The sequence below is a fragment of the Podarcis pityusensis genome (assembly GCF_964106645.2).
Source record: "Podarcis pityusensis genome assembly, chromosome: 1".
Lineage (NCBI taxonomy): Eukaryota > Metazoa > Chordata > Lepidosauria > Squamata > Lacertidae > Podarcis > Podarcis pityusensis.
The window spans coordinates 71,250,547-71,267,019 of NC_138028.1; the positions used below are offsets into that span (position 1 = coordinate 71,250,547).

The following is a 16,473-nucleotide window of genomic DNA, read 5'->3' on the forward strand; positions in this document are numbered from 1 at the left end:
GCTGTTTTTCTCAGTGCAAGGGTAGGGGCTTGCGTTACATCAGGGAATTGACATGAGAGGACAGGTATCCCAAACCAACACCCCCATCATCTTTAGAGCAGCTCACTGGAGCTAATTATTAGCAAAACAAAACTCATGGAAGACCCTAAACTACAGATCTCCTCTCCTGCTCTTTTTCTGCCACTGAAGAGAATCCCTGTTACAATAGTCAAGCCCCCAAGTTTTTCTACATACCAGCCTTCTCACTGCTTCCACAGACTTAAAGTAAAACTGCTTGTAAACTGAGAGTACCAAAAAATGGCAGGTGTCTGGAGTCCTGGGTTCTTTTGGATTCTTGTTATTGCTTTTCTCCAGAAGGTGCTCACCTTTCAAAAGTAGCTTCCTACTCTCATTAAAAATACATCCTCGCAAGACAAAAGTCTGTCAGGAAGCACTGAAGTCCAGGCAAAACAATCAGTTCTGCGTATCCTGACAGCCTATGTATTATATTCTGATAGCAGGATGTTGTGACTGAATGAGAATATGTACTTCTGTGGTTTTGAGTCTAAACATTTGGACCCACCATCATTTTAAGCGGAGGTGTTAAGACAAATTGGAAGCAAATCTTGTACAGTGTGTCACTTGGTCAGGGGAAGCTGGTTCATTTATGGGGCTAGAGAGCAGAAAGGACAACAGTACAGACATTTTCTTTTCTGGAAGCTGGCTGGTCTAGTTCACTTTTCAGATTGTTAGATGTGAAAACCAGCTCTTCCAAGCTCTTTAAATGGTTAGATCTTTTTACTCATAAATACAGCTGTGTGTGTGCATTCTACCCGCAGGGTTCAGGACAGGAAGCAATATTAGAAAACATTAGCCAACTATAATATCTCACAGGAAGAAACAGAGCATGAAGAGATGATTGTTGGTTTTGCTGCTGTTTTTAGTTTGATGATTTGAGTTTTAAGGGCTGGATTTTCGCTGCTATTATGTTCACATCTGAGGTGTAAAGCTCCTGAGTTTCACACATTAATTGTAACCCCAGCCAGTTTATTTGCTTATTTATTTGTCTGCAGGCCTATAAACTTCTAATTTACAATTTAATGGGCCAGGAAATCTCTCTTTGTTTCTACAAAAAGGGCAGGATAATACATAATTTTTTATACTCTAGAGAAAAAATCTAGATATTTTAAATGTGCATATTTACTTAGAGTAAAACAGGGAGACATATATATTTTGAACAATATTTTTATTCTAATATTTATTTTCTATTGCAAATTGGCTCCTGAAGAAAAACTATCTGCTTGTTAATATTTAGTGTCAGGGGTTACATCCTCAAGCCTGAGAGGATGATATTGCTATTGTGGCAAAGACAATAGTATCCACTGCTGTTTCAGTTTTCTAATCCCAAAGGTTGTTTTCATGTATAATAATAAGTGAACTTTATTTGAGCCCAAAGCAACAATCATCGCAGGACAATTGGCTTATTTTTGTTCTGTGTGTTCTCTTTCTGGAAAACATTGTTTATTTTGGTTTTTTTTTTTATAATGCCTTGGAATACTGAGTGCCTAATTTGTATTTAGAAATTCACTGGGAAGTGAATGAGCTCCATTCTTATTCAGTGACAAGAAATGAATAGGGTGACTTCATATTCTTGAATCAGTTAATTATCTGTCTGGTGCTACCTGTTTAGACACCTCCTCTCATTCTCTGAGTTTCCACAATTTCGATTCATTTTGAGATTTAGGCTTTCAAAACATGATGTCACCACAGACTGGATAAAATTGCAAGTGTTGGTAGAATCAGGGTTAGCAAAGTATTGGTGTTTTGGGTGGGGTTGGGGTGGGGTTTTTTTTGGCTGATTCATGCATTTCAAAACTTATGTGATTAGCTTATTCATACAGCTATGGAGCCAGGTGGCTTGCAAAATGAATCCTGCTAGCAGAAGTTAAGCTGCAGGATTTTGTGAGACTAGTTCTCTGGTGTTATATGGCTTACATTGCGTAAGTAGTTAGGTGGATATATCAGTCAGTGAAGGCACCTGGTTAGTGAATGTTGGAGAGGAATAATTGGTCTTGTAGGTAGAATATAGTAGTCTTCGTTCCATTAACAAAAAGGCATCCATTAGCAAAAAGGGCAGGACCAGCCCACCTATGAGGCTAGATGAGGTGACCACCTTAGGTGGCAGGATACACAGAGGCAGCAAATCCCAATGTAGATCTTTATTCCTCTCTTGTTTCTGAGGTAGATATTCACTTAACCCCTCTTCCCTGGCAGGGTGAGATTGGGGTGAGCACCAATTGGTGGCTTGTCTCAGGTGCCAAAATGTCTCGGGCTTCTCATGATTCCTCATTCCCATAGTCCCCTGTTCCCCCCAATTCTGGTCTTCTGTTGGATTCTACCTTGTATTTCTGGGAATGATGACATCAAGAAACAAAGGAAGGACATCGTAAGGGGAAAATATACCCTCGCAAAGGAGGGGTCCAGAGCTTTGTTTGCAGAACTGTTTAGACAAGTTGTGCTACTACAACATCAGTATTTCCGGTATAAGAACAGTGTAGCTTCTCAGGTATTTTGAAGGATAACTGGGCCACTATAAGTGGCAAGCTCTTGGATCATGAAAACTGCTGTGTAAAAGGTTAATGAATTTTCCACATCTGTCTATCCTCCTTGGACAGAGGATACTGGAGAAATACCCACCCCTGAATTATTTATTGTCTTATGGTAGCATATCCGAAAAGCTGTCACACATTAACGTTTCGGTGGAAGAAATGTTTCAGTGTAGCTAATAGATTAAACAGCAATAAGTCACCAGGACTGCTTGGCGTTCACCCAAGAGTGCTGAAAGAATTCAAAGATGAACCTGCTGAACTGCTGACTCTGACTTGTAGCTTCTCTCTGACGTAAGCCTCTCCACGGCAGATTCAGAAAATCACACTTTTAAAAATAAATAAATAAAAGACTTCCGGACTATTCCTGTAAACTATGCTCCAGGGTTAGAAAAACTGGTTTGCAACAAGCGTATCATGGCAAGACTATTTGTATTCTTTTCCTTTGAAAAGAAATCCCAGTAAAACAGCTGTACCAACATTTACACAAGTATTCATGATGGACGTATGTGAAAGTATTGCTCCTATAAATGAAATGGTTCTGTATGATTGCAGAGGTACTGGAAGCAGGTAGAAGATACTCAAGAGGATCAAACTATTTGGTGAAAACATTGCTTTAATCACAATGCAGTCTAAACCTTATTCTCTTTTGGATGCTTCCAGATGGGTTTCATTGTGGAATTGGTGCCCCCATGCATGCCTTTTAATTGCTTCTTTTTTTTGGTTTTGACCATGTATTTAGATGATATATACCAATCAACTGAATAAATATTCTGTCAACAACTCTGGACTTCTTAATCATCAGATACTCCAAAGTGTTGGTGCAACACTTCATTAACCCTGTAGATATCCAGGCTTTGTAATAATAAGTGCATATTCATAACTTATAAATTTGTCACCACTGGTGATAATGAAGATAATTTATTCAAGAAAAATTAACTCTGTACTGCTGCATCTAACCTACATCTGTACAATTGTAATGATCAATACAATCGATGCTGGTGGAGTGAAATCAACAATAATTTCCTGAAAAACTTAATTTTAATAGCCACCTATGTCAGTTATAAGGAATTACACGGAGATAAAGTATTTCTTCTAACATCTGCAGGTTTAACAATGATGTGCTTCAGGCACCAATAAAACTCTGAAATTTTTGATATAGTTCTCCAAAAAGTGTGGCTAAAAATGGATGTAAATGTGAAATATATATGTGCATTACATTTGGTATATTTGCTTAAAAGGTTTGTGTCAGGTGAAATATTAGGAAAATTTGTACTAAAATTCAGATGAATTTTAATTTTCAGTTTTTTTGAATGGATATAATTGAACTGAAGACTGGAAAAATAAGACACAGAGAGAAATGACCCAATGCCATCAGTTAACCTTTTGCATAAATTTACAGACACACTAGTAACGTTTTTGGAAATATAGGTGAGTTTCTGGAGTCAAATGCCATTTTTACCACCACAGAGCCATTGGGCACCTCACACCCGGGAAAGAAGAAAAGAGGCAATTAGGCCACCAGGGCCAAAGAGGAGATCCCTAGTCCACCAACCTGAGTAGGTTGGCTTGAGTAACAATCCCCTCACAACTGCAATCCCTCAAAATGTTCACCACTGTCCTCCATGTCTTTCCCTTCTGGCACCGCCACACCCTTACCTGCACCACACCTGTAGTGTGTGTGGCAGGTGTGTGAGGCTTGGTCAGAAAAGATGGTTGTTGTTGTTGTTTAGTCGTTTAGTCATGTCCGACTCTTTGTGACCCCATGGACCAGAGCATGCCAGACATTCCTGTCTTCCACTGCCTCCCGCAGTTTGGTCAAACTCATGCTGGTAGCTTCGAGAACACTATCCAACCATCTCGTCCTCTGTCGTCCCCTTCTCCTTATGCCCTCCATCTTTCCCAACATCAGGGTCTTTACCAGGGAGTCTTCTCTTCTCATGAGGTGGCCAAAACATTGGAGTCTCAGCTTCAGGATCTGCCCTTCCAGTGAGCACTCAGGGCTGATTTCCTTAAGAATGGATAGGTTTGATCTTCTTGCAGTCCATGGGACTCTCAAGAGTCTCCTTCAGCACCATAATTCAAAAGCATCAATTCTTCGGTGATCAGCCTTCTTTATGGTCCAGCTCTCACTTCCATACATCAGTATTGGGAAAACCATAGCTTTAACTATATGGACCTTTGTTGGCAAGGTGATGTCTCTGCTTTTTAAGATGCTGTCTTGGTTTGTCATTGCTTTTCTCCCAAGAAGCAGGCAAGAAAAGATGGTTAATCCATTCAAAGTCCATTCAAAGGCGACTATGGGCTTGTAGCTCTCATCTCGCTTTCAGGCCGAGGAAGCCAGCGTTTGTCCACAGAGAGCTTTCCAGGTCATGTGACCAGCATGACTAAACCCCTTCTGGCACAACGGGACACCGGGATGAGTGCCGGAGTGCACAGAAATGCTGTTTACCTTCCCACTGCAGCGGTACCTATTAATCTACTTGCACTCACGTGATTTCGAACTGCTAGGTTGGCAGGAGCTGGGACAGAGCAATGGGAGCTCACTCTGTCACATGTATTAAAATCGCTGGCCTGCCAATCGGCAAGCCCAAGAGGCTCAGTGGTTTAGACCGCAGCGCCACCCATGTCCCATTATGTGTGGCAGGTGGGTGACACTTGGTCAGAACAGCCTCACAGGCCAAATGGGTAGGTGTGGCAAAGCCTACAGGTCAGAGGCTCCCTACCACTGCTTTTTCGTAACTTACACAGAATCTGTCTGTTGTGACCTAACTCATACAGAGTGAAAAAAAGTCAAGCTATATGAAGCCCGCCTTGAGGCCAGTTAATGTAATCATGCAGAAGAGGTGTGTGCCTCTCTGTGTGTGGAACCTTTCATCCTTGGACCCATTTAGGAAAGGGAACCAAAATTTGCTCAACTGGCAACTACGTAATCCTGCGCTGCTCCAGACCAGCTAGGTGGGTAGGATGCTGCCGTGACTGCAAACTGTAGGAATCATCGTGTCCAAATGGCTGAGCACAAAGTGGGTTAGTGAAAAACACTCTTTTGATGCAACTTAGCACAACCAATTTAGCATTTGTTGCTGCTGGTGACATTAATTCATGGGCATTATTCCATCCATGCACTTAATATTTAGTGGATTTTTAAAATCAGGATTGCAGAAAACACACATCGCAAAGCTGGCTTGGCAAAGGGTGTAGCCACAAGCTACTGTGTGGCCAGTCACAGTTATTCATAGGTAGGGCAGATATATATTTTTTCAATTACCTAAGCTAGAATACCTTTGGCTGGCAGAAGGATATGTGCTTTTCTCCTGAATTATTTTTACTGCTGCTTTTATATGTAGCTATTTCCCACCCATTGTTACGTTGGGATAAATGGCCTTTTTGTCAATATGCCATACCTTTGTATATATTCTGAGATTCTAACAGTGGTAACTTTAATGTGTTATGCTTTTAATAGAATTAGCACAAACTGACAAAGCTCCAAGGTTAATGCCTTACCATTCTCATCACGCAGACAATGGCACCCTTCCTGAAATCCCCACATTAGTTTTCTGTCTGATCCTGAATGGAGCACAGACTCCTCGTATTTACCTTCAAAGCCTTCCATGTCTTTGCCCTCCCTTCCCTGCTCTTTGTCCCCATATCTCCAGAAGTGGAGTGGAGCCCCAACACTGGCTTTGTGGCAGGTGTGTTGTTGCTGCTGCTTATGGGACAAGAGGGGCAATTGATGTGGAAAATGACATGGCGCGGATGCACTGACTGGACTGCTGGATTGGTTTTGCCAGTGCATCTACACCAGTGCTATTTTTCTAGAAAAAGAGGTGCTGGAGTTCACAATTAATGTTTCCCTTATTCTCTTGGAATGGCAATGGCGCCTACCTGAGAGGTGCTGGAGTTGAGCTCCGGTGAGCATCAGCTGGAAAAAAAAGCTCTGATCCACACTGCACCAATCTGTACTGAAATGTTTATACATATATATAAACATTGCAGATTGGGATGAATGCTGTTTGGCACATGACCTCCCCAAACACCAATCGGGATGAATGCTCATGAAAAACTAAGCACACTTATCAGAACGACTACATGTTCTCTGGTGAGTGCTTACTCCTTCATATTCCTTCTAAAAATATTGCTTTTCTGTGTCATGCTAGCAACAATCCACTAGCCCTCATTTTCATTTATTTGTTATGCATTCTTTTATACAGCTTTTTGAGGGTAAAAAAATGACCCCAGCTGAAATGACATTTAACATGTCACTGAAATGAATCCATATTCTCTTCTAGTTTGTGATGATGAGCTGAAATGTCTTAGAATACGTGTTTCAGATATAACTTCTACCAATTTTGCACCTAATTCTTTCAAAGCTAGCACACACTTCTTCTAACAGCATTAAATATCACCTGTGGCTCACCAATCTACCTTATCTACTATTGTTGACAGGCGTTGTGGACTATGGCATTTATACTGCTCTTAACTGCTGTAGGAAAGTGGATCCAGTGCTTTATGGTGGAAATTTGCTTTCCCCACAAGTAATTGCTGTGTGCCCCATCTCCAAGGACCTCCACCCTTTTCTAGGGTGGGAAATGGCTGCTTTCTCCCTTTTATCTGAATCCTATGCTGGATCGTAGGATACCGCACCAAGGAGACAGCACAACTATGCTCTTATACAAACATTTTCGGAGCACAGTTCGGATGCAGGTGGTGAGCACCTGCTACATTCTGATCACTAGCATAAATTCTACTCACAAAATACTGTAGTATAGGATGCTTATGGGTTATAAAAGGCAAATGAAGCAGAGCATGTGTAGCATAAAGTGGTCCTCAACTGAAATGGGGTTATGGTAGCATATATATAAAAATGGATTGAATAATCAGAAGGGATTTGTTTTGTTTTGTTTTGTTTTGTTTAAATGACCTGTCTCAAGGCAATTCATTTTCTATAATTTCTGCTGGACAGGATGACTACAATTTCTTTAATTAGTTGCCTGCTATGCAAATAATTATTGATGTGTGTGTATAGTTAAAATGGAAAGGTAAATGTGTAGACACATTTAAGAGGGTCCATACTGTGAATTAATGTAGGTTTGGGCTGTCTATTACTCACCCCAGATTTGGAAGACTTTCCCACTGGCTCCTGTAGCGCTCTGTAAGCATTATTTTAGACTGTTGGGAAAGCATGTAATTTTGGTTAGGGCATATGGTCAAATGCGATTAAACCATGTTTGTCACAGATATTTGTGGCTTAAAAAAAAAAAAGTCAAGAATATAAAGGCCCAAATGAAGGAAGTAGAGAGAGTGTTTTTCAATTTGAACCATGTGTGTTTCTCAGGTTCTCCATAGTTAATTTAGGTCAGAGAGAGAGAGAGAGAGAGAGAGAGAGAGAGAGAGAGAGTATGTAGAGCTCTCTTTACACAAGTTTTCATACTTTTTTCTATGAGCTGGATGGGAGCCCTGTGATTCCTCAACATTATGGTTTGAAAAGAATGAACACACCTGAGAAAGGACCCTAGATTCACCTTTAGCTGTACAGAATGGCTGTGTTTGGATATCATGATAAATTATGTGATGGGAATTAGTTTAGCCTCTCCCCTACTCCCAGGGTACTATGCTCCCCACCCTCCTCTAGTAAAGTTGTGAGGAGATCAGAAATGTTCACTTCTCACATGTCAGTCAAACCGTAAACTTTGGTTAATCTTGACTCTGGTTCATTGAAACAAGCCATTGTTTGAAGTTGGCTTCTTTCAAACACATTAAGAATAAACATAGTTTGTTTCACTGGAAAGAGATGACAAGCTCCCAAACTTCCAAATTCCTTATAGACAAGCCAGAAGAGGAGAAATAAGTGCAAACCTGGGGGAGGCAATGCTTGCAACCTTCATTATAACCATGGTTTATTGTGACATCTAAATACAACTAATGTGTGACTAGCGCTGGCATAGATCCATTCAAAATAATGTAGAATCTTAGATTTTCAGAACAGTGATTTTCATAACTGTAGGGTTGTAACCAAGGACAGAAGAGAAGTCAGTTGTGCCTTATGCATCACATGCATATTCTAAGTAATTTATGGCACAAGATTCATACCAATTAAACCTGAGCTATTACCCACAAGCCAGCTAAGCCTTGCTGTCTTTAATGGAAGAGATCAGGCTTAATTGCAGGCATTATGGTTTATGAATCAGGTCTTCATGAGTCCAAGATGGATGTTGTGTACCTAATTACATTTGCTCAAGTCACCTTCAGTGTGACTGTGTACACAACTGGATTAATGATTGAAATCTAATCCTGAGTTGTAAGACCTAGCTGTTCTGTTTGGCTTTTGATAAAGTAGCTGGTTTTCTGTGGGTGCCTTAAATCCGTAGTGACTCTGTTTATGTTTTTCATGTATTTTTCTGAATTGCTGTAAAAGCGATATAAAAGAAAAATGCAAGTTCTCAAGCCATTCACGTGGATTATTCTTAATTATTTCATTTGTACTCTGCTGTATATATTTTAAGAGTATGTGAGTTCAGAGTTTTAGCCTAAATCATTCTAAGAAATGACAATACTTAGGAGCTCATCACATTGAAAATCAATAGTACTTTACTTCACCTGAAATGTGACTGACTTTGTTTAGCCATGTATTTTACTTTATTATCTAAAGTGTTTTGGACCGGACTGCTTGGCATAAACAGGAAACTCTCAAATTTTGAAGGCTTTACAATACAATGCATCTGTCTCTAGAAAGGATGGTGTGTGCCTGGCTGGACCAGTAACTGCACACGTTGAAGATGTCTCTCTGCATTTGCCACTGGGGGATGAGCAGAATTGTTTCTGACACTGCCAGCAACGAAATGTCAGCTTTAATAGCACCAGCCATCTGCTCGTCTGAAAGTTTTTCTTCCCACTAAAGAGATGATCAGTTTTGTCAGAGATTGACATGTTCAACCTGCTGTTAGGTCTGTGCAGGGTTTGATACACACGAACAGCTCATCTCTAGACAGTTACACAAATGTCCGTCTATCTATCTATCTATCTATCTATCTATCTATCTATCTATCTATCTATATCATCTACTGTATCTATCTATCTATCATCTATCTATCTATCTATCATCTATCTATCTATCTATCATCTATCTATCTATCTATCTATCATCTATCTATAGGTCTAAAATACTTACAATGCTAAGATATTTATAATTCTCATAGCTTTTTTATAATGCTGTTCTTCATGTATTTTAGAGAAATATTTTGACACAAACCCCACAGCATTATAGAATATTGGAAAACATAATACTGAAGACATGTGAATTCATATCAGCTTATGAAGCTGAATCCGATCAATGGTCCATGTCGCTTGGTACGGTATATAGTTGCTCTCCAGGCAGGAGTCTTTCCCACCCATCTCTGAAAAAGCTGAGCATTAAACCCAGAAGCTTCTACTTTCAAAGCTTGTGCTCTAATTTTTGCATAAAGGTGCATTTGTATTTCAAACCCAAGATTCTACTCATGAACTGCCTTGGACGATTGGATAGTGGAGATACACTGAAAGGCAGGATAAAATCTATTAGATGAATTAAACCTTGTAAGTGAAAGGTGAAAGCTCACAATCTAATTCTCTTGTCCCCTGCCCTACAAGGCAGTTCTTATTTCCGACACACACAACTCTTACTATAGTACCCTGAGACTCCTTTAGATGTTTGGATCACAATAATTACATTTGCTGAAAGATGCATGCCCAGCAACAATTCAAGCTTAAGACAAATGGCCTGTAACTATAGTTTTCATTCAAGTTCTAGAACTACCGAACATATACCCAAAACATTCAGCATGAATGTTCATGGTACAGGTCAGAAAATATCCCCCCCTTTTTTTGCAACACTCCCAGCATCGATTCCTGAAATCTAATTAGGGTCTGAACCAAGAGCATCTCTAAGAGGAACAGTAAAGGCAGTGCCATTTCTATAGCTGTTAGTGTGGGCTCAGAATGATTGCCATTCTAATACTTCTATTAATCTCAGGAAAATCAGTTAAGCTGTTTTCCTGCCTGTAAAGGTTTCTCTCTGCTGGTTTAGTTATTGATTTTAATTTTAACTGAAACCAGGGAATAAATGTAGAATAATAAAGAAGTAATATAGTGGTGCTTAGAGCTATATATTTGCAGCTTGTTTGGAGATGTTGTGCACCTTGAAAGGCAAAGTAGCCACTGTTCTTAAGATTCCACTCTGGATTATAAAAAACATCTAGTATGGTTGTTTTATATGTAGCCAGGCTAATACAGTGGTATCTTGGATTAAAAACACCTTGGGTTAGAAACACTTCGGGTTACAGACTCCGCTAACCCGGAAGTAGTACCTCAGGTTAAGAACTTTACCTCAGGATGAGGACAGAAATTGCATGCCAGTGGGAGGCCCCATTAGCTAAAGTGGTACCTCAGGTTAAGAACGGTTTGAGGTTAAGAACAGACCTCTGGAACGAATTAAGTTAGTAACCCGACGTACCACTGTACTGAATACAAAATGCATTTATGAATTCTATTATGAGGGCTGGATTTTATGTTCCATGATTATATATATATATATTCAAATAAGGGGTTGCATCAAATAATGGCTTTGCTTTAGGGGGAAATGTTTTTACTTGTGCACCCCAGGGCACCCAAATGCTGCCAACCTCACCAAACTACTGCAGCCCTCTCGGCCATACCCCGTTCTATTCTAGAAGGCCCAGTAATAGTCAGGAGCAACTCAGGGTCAAACTGATTAGAGAGGGAATGGCAAAATGACTTGTGCAAGTTGAAATGTTTCCTGCGAAGGCAAAGCCACCATTGGATGCAACCCGGGAAAAATAAGTGAATCCACTAAAACAAATCAGAATCTTGAGAACAAGAGTATGAATGAAAGAAGCTATTACAGTATGAAAATACAACAGGCACAAAACATAACTAATCAAATTACAGCTTTGAAGACTACAGCACATGAAAACTACAACCCATAATAAGGAAGAATATTGGTCATAGATTGAGTTCAAGGTAACTCTTGTGACTTTTGGAGCTAGCTCAGGAAAGTTGCTGGATACCTCAAGGAATCCTCCTAGAGTCATAATTTTGGCTTGCAGATCAAAGGTACCTTCAGATTAAATTTGCGAATAATCCCCTCACAGCAAGGTTAGTACACTTCTCTGTATGGCTCCTCTGTAGTGACAGACGATGCAGCACCTCTCAGTTGAGCATAACTGGCAGTGTGCTTATTCTTGTGTCATCTGTAAACAATAAGGTCTCGACATGTGTCCAATGTTTACAAGATTAGTTCAACACCCACCCCCAAATTACTGAACAAGTCAAGTTGAGTTGCTGCATAGGAAATCGTGATATGAAATAGCTCTGGGATTCTAATGCTGGTTATACACACTTAGACTTGCAATCAACTTAAATCATTGTGACTGACATCCAAATAAATGTTCAGAATCTGACACCAGTCATATATTAAAGTGTGACTGGCGTGTTAAATAATCACAGTGAAAACAAGCTACTAACTTGCTGGGAGAGTGGAATGGGGAGCAGGTACTCAAGACCAAACTTTAAGCAGAGTTGCATATGCCACCATGAATGGGAAATCTATGGCTAATGTGCATATTTTATGTGCATATAATATGTAACATAATCTCAGGAATTTTGTGGGTATTTTGTGTTAAACAGGCACATATGATTCAGCCAAATGTCAGCTATTGCAGGAATGGACATTACTGTGCAGTTTATGCATGCAGACAAATTATAAACCATGTGTAGCTGTAGTTCATAAAGTGGATTAGCTGGAACAAAGTAGATTCTGTTGCCTTTTTCTCAAACTGAGATAAATGGTCTATTTATCCATAATCATGGCTATTAGCCATGATTATGGATAAAATATAATCTCTAAATGGAGGCAGTATATGGTATCTTGGGGACAAAAAACAGGAAATGGCTGTCTCTATCAGACCCTAAATTTTGACTCACCAATACATCTGCCCGTCCACTGTTAGAAACGTGGATATTTGATAGAATCTGGAAAATTAATGCTTATGGGATCAACCTTAGAATGTCTAGCATTCAGCCGGTATTCATTTTCATATGCCAAATGGAACTTCAATACACTTTTTGTGCCTGAATCTTGTGCCTGAAATTTAGAAGCTCTGTACCAGATTTACTAGATAGGAGCTAGTATACTAATATGTAGTATTTTCATCTCCCCCGCCCTTCTTTTCAGTATGCATTTAATCCAGGTAGACTCTGTTCAACGGTGGATGGAAGACTTGAAGCTCATGACTGATTGTGAATGCATGTGTATTCTTCAGTCAAAACCAATCAGCCTAGAAGAAGATGCCCAAAGTGAATTTTCTCTGTCATCGGAACACAGCGCTTGTGATAACTTGCAGTTGTTGCTGAAAAGAGCTTGGATTATAAGTACTGAGCTAACGAGGATCGTTCAAAAACTAGAGAAGAACAGGTGGCAGAGGGTCCACAGCATGACAGTAAGAGTCAACTGCCATGTCCGTTCAATGATAAATGAATACAACACATTCAAGAGGAATTCTTGGGAAGAAATGCATGAGGTAGGATTACTGTGAAATAACAGCATCCAGAATGCTGATATAAATGTTGTTTGTTTTTAAAGGAAAGACCCCATAGAAAACTTTACATGCATGTTTTTGTTTCGTTTTGAATAAAACTTATTCTGAACATATTACCAATTCATCCTCTTGGGTTTTGGAAATAGACACATCATGTAATAATGGGAAACCTATCAAGCTGCCTATACTAGCTCAGACTGTTTCCCCATCTAACTCAATAGCTCTGACAGGCATCTTGCTTTCCAAGGTAACAGCCAGGGCTCCTTGACATCACTTTTTACCTATGGGAGGAATTCAGTGTAGCGTTGAACAGATAGCTTCATCAGCACAAGAGAAGAGGAGAAGAAGAGCTTGGATTTGATATCCCGCTTTATCACTACCCGAAGGAGTCTCAAAGCAGCTAACATTCTCCTTTCCCTTCCTCACCCACAACAAACACTCTGTGAGGTGAATGGGGCTGAGAGACTTCAAAGAAGTGTGACTGGCCCAAGGTCACCCAGCAGCTGCATGTGGAGGAGCGGAGATGCAAACCCGGTTCCCCAGATTACGAATCTACTGCTCTTAACCACTACACCACACTGGCTCCCACAAGCATTTCTGCTTGCCGAATGGAATGGCCTGCCCTCTCCTTGTCCCCCTCCCTGCTGTTTCAGGGGTTTCCCTGAGTCTCCCAGAGCCAAAGGGGTGGGCTATAGGGGACACACAGGGGGAAGAGAAAGGGGGCAAACCCAATTGCTTGAAGTCGTTACATGGGCTTCTGCTTGTAGGGCTCATTAGTTGAGTGTTTTAGATTGGCAATGTCAAGGACTGCACCTGGAACCTTCTGCATTCAAGACACACTCTATGTACTCTCTTCAAAACCCAGCTGATTGGGTACAGCTCAATTTCCACCTCTTAGAATTGTTCTCAAGTTAGCATCTTTAAATGCCAGACTAATGTTACATGCACATGCTTAATCAACCTCTTTTTGAGAGCAGGGGTGGGGAAGTCTGTGGCCCTCCATATGTTGTCAGACTCCAAATCCCATCGGCCTTGACCAATATGGCCTATGGACAGGGATGATGGAAGATGCCCTCCAGAAGCATCTAGAAAGCCACAGATTCCCCACCCCTGTTTTAGAGAAAAGCCACTTTGAGACGAGGGTGTTTAGATCAGAGAAACAGGGGGCTGGTGGGAGGAAAGTCCTTAAAACTTCTACTTCTTTCCCCATTGATTTCCTCCTCTAAATCGCCCCTCTAAGCCACAATCAATTAAATTTACTTTAAAAATACATTAAATTAAAATTCATCCTTTGGTTCTGTTTAAAGCAATGTAATTCTATCATTTCCCATAATGCAAAGACAAACGATAACACTAAAACAACACATCTCTGTTCTCTTTCATCTGCAGTATGAAAAAATGCTAGTGGAAAAATGTTCTGAACTTACAACAGTTACTGAAAGGTAATATAAAATATTTGTTTTGCCCAATGCTATAATTGGTTTGAAATAAATGGGTCACTTTATACTCTCAATTAGTGCTTGTAATCTGTTGGCTCTGATGCACGCAATATTTTTTTCTGTTAGTAGAGGAATGGTGGTTCTACATAGCGGAGTTCTACATTTCTGTGTTTTAGCCTATTTCTTGAGAGAAGTGAACTGGCGCTTTGGGTCATCATCTTAAATTGGTGCCTTAATATTAAGAGCTACTGTTTGGTCTCACATCTTGATTAAGGCTTAGCTTCTGTTCACATGATGGCTAAAGCACCACAGGGACAATTGCACTATTTTTCTTACCTTTCCTTTCAGGTGCATCCAGATTGAAGATGAGCAGATATTAAAGTCTATGAAATCTTGTATTAATGATGCTCTAACCACAGTTGCACAGTATTTTGGCCAGTTGATAGAACTAGCTTTAACCCATGAAATAAAGGTTAGTAAATGTTCTTAACTATATGTAACAATAAGGAAAATGTTTGGAAGTATTAAAATATTTGCTTGGTTTTCATCCCATGAATGTATCATGCAGCCTCTGAGGTCTCCTGGGATTCATCACTGATGTTCTCATTTCGGGGGTTTGGAAATGCAGTTTGACTTTTCCCAGGGCCATTTTCCTAGAAAAAGAGGTGTCAGAACTCACCATGAATGCCTCCCTTGTTCTCTTATACAGTGGTACCTTGGTTCTCAAACTTAATCCCTTTCGGAAGTCTGTTCCAAAACCAAAGTGTTCCAAAACCAAGGTGTGCTTTCTCATAGAAAGTAATGCAAAATGGATTAATCTGTTCCAGACTTTTAAAAACAACTCCTAAAACAGCAATTTAACATGAATTTTACTATCTAATACAACCATTGATCTATAAAATGAAAGCAATAAACAATGTACTGCAGTCACACAATAATCAATCAATCAATCAATCAATCAATCAATCAATCAATAGCTGAACTGGGTTCCACACAGTCACAAAAACAAAACAAAAAGAGCAAAATAAATAGCAAAAACAGATAGACCTCAGTGTAACACTCAAAACAGAAGTGTTGCACTCACGGAAGCGTAACACTCAAAACGGAGCACGTTCAGCTTCTGAAAAAAGTTTGCAAACCGGGTTACTTACTTACTTCCGGGTTTGCAGTGTTTGCGTTCCAAGTTGTTTGAGTACCAAGGCATTTCAGAACCAAGGTACCACTGTAATGGCACTTTTCCCTAAACAAAAACTCTGCAGTTTCAACACAAAGCTTTAAGCTAACTAAATTCACAAGAAACCAAGAAGCCAAGCCCTAGACATCACTCTGTTTGCACATATATGTGGAAGTAAATGAAATTTATGTTTGTCTTCGTTGCCCAGAACCTGGTGAGAGAAATAGACACATCAGATAATCTGTATTCTGCTGAGTCAGCTACCAGCAACTTGTTCAGTCTTACCCAGGAAGGCTCTCACCTGTGCCGCATCATTGCTAAGGTAAGCCCCCCTTGTACTCAGGCAATCTGAGAACTTCTTAGGATCTTTGTTGGCACATGTGTTCTTTTGTAGGTGTCTTGTAACATGAAATGACCAGGTAAGCTATTCTGTATTCTAAGAGGAAATCAGTGTTTCTGAAGCTCTATCTCAATCTATCTATTCATGCTCTATCTAAAAAAAAATGTCCACAAGTCAGTCCAAATGGGCTCTCATATTTGCCAAGATAAATATTGTCAAAACAATTGTAAAACAATTGCAATATTAAATAACCAAAGCAGCTGTTTAGCAAGCCAGCCTAGCAATGTAACAGTAGCAGGAGCCCAAGGCACTACTGGTCATCCTGCAGAATCATTTGTCACCA

At 40.0% G+C, this 16,473-nt stretch overlaps 1 protein-coding gene and 1 long non-coding RNA gene across 4 annotated transcripts in view; one reads left to right on the forward strand and one right to left on the reverse strand.

Moving 5' to 3' along the window:
• Positions 1-16,473, reverse strand: part of LOC308459821 — a 406,481-nt gene that overhangs the window by 123,774 nt on the left and 266,234 nt on the right. The gene's annotated exons all lie outside the window — the stretch shown is intronic.
• Positions 1-16,473, forward strand: part of INSC (INSC spindle orientation adaptor protein) — a 150,909-nt gene that overhangs the window by 73,337 nt on the left and 61,099 nt on the right. For all 3 annotated transcript variants that reach the window (XM_080975214.1, XM_080975215.1, XM_080975213.1), the window contains 4 exons: positions 12,814-13,159; positions 14,567-14,619; positions 14,965-15,088; positions 15,999-16,112. In XM_080975214.1, coding sequence (XP_080831340.1) covers positions 12,814-13,159; positions 14,567-14,619; positions 14,965-15,088; positions 15,999-16,112 — 637 coding nt within the window. The remainder of the gene's footprint in view (positions 1-12,813; positions 13,160-14,566; positions 14,620-14,964; positions 15,089-15,998; positions 16,113-16,473) is intronic.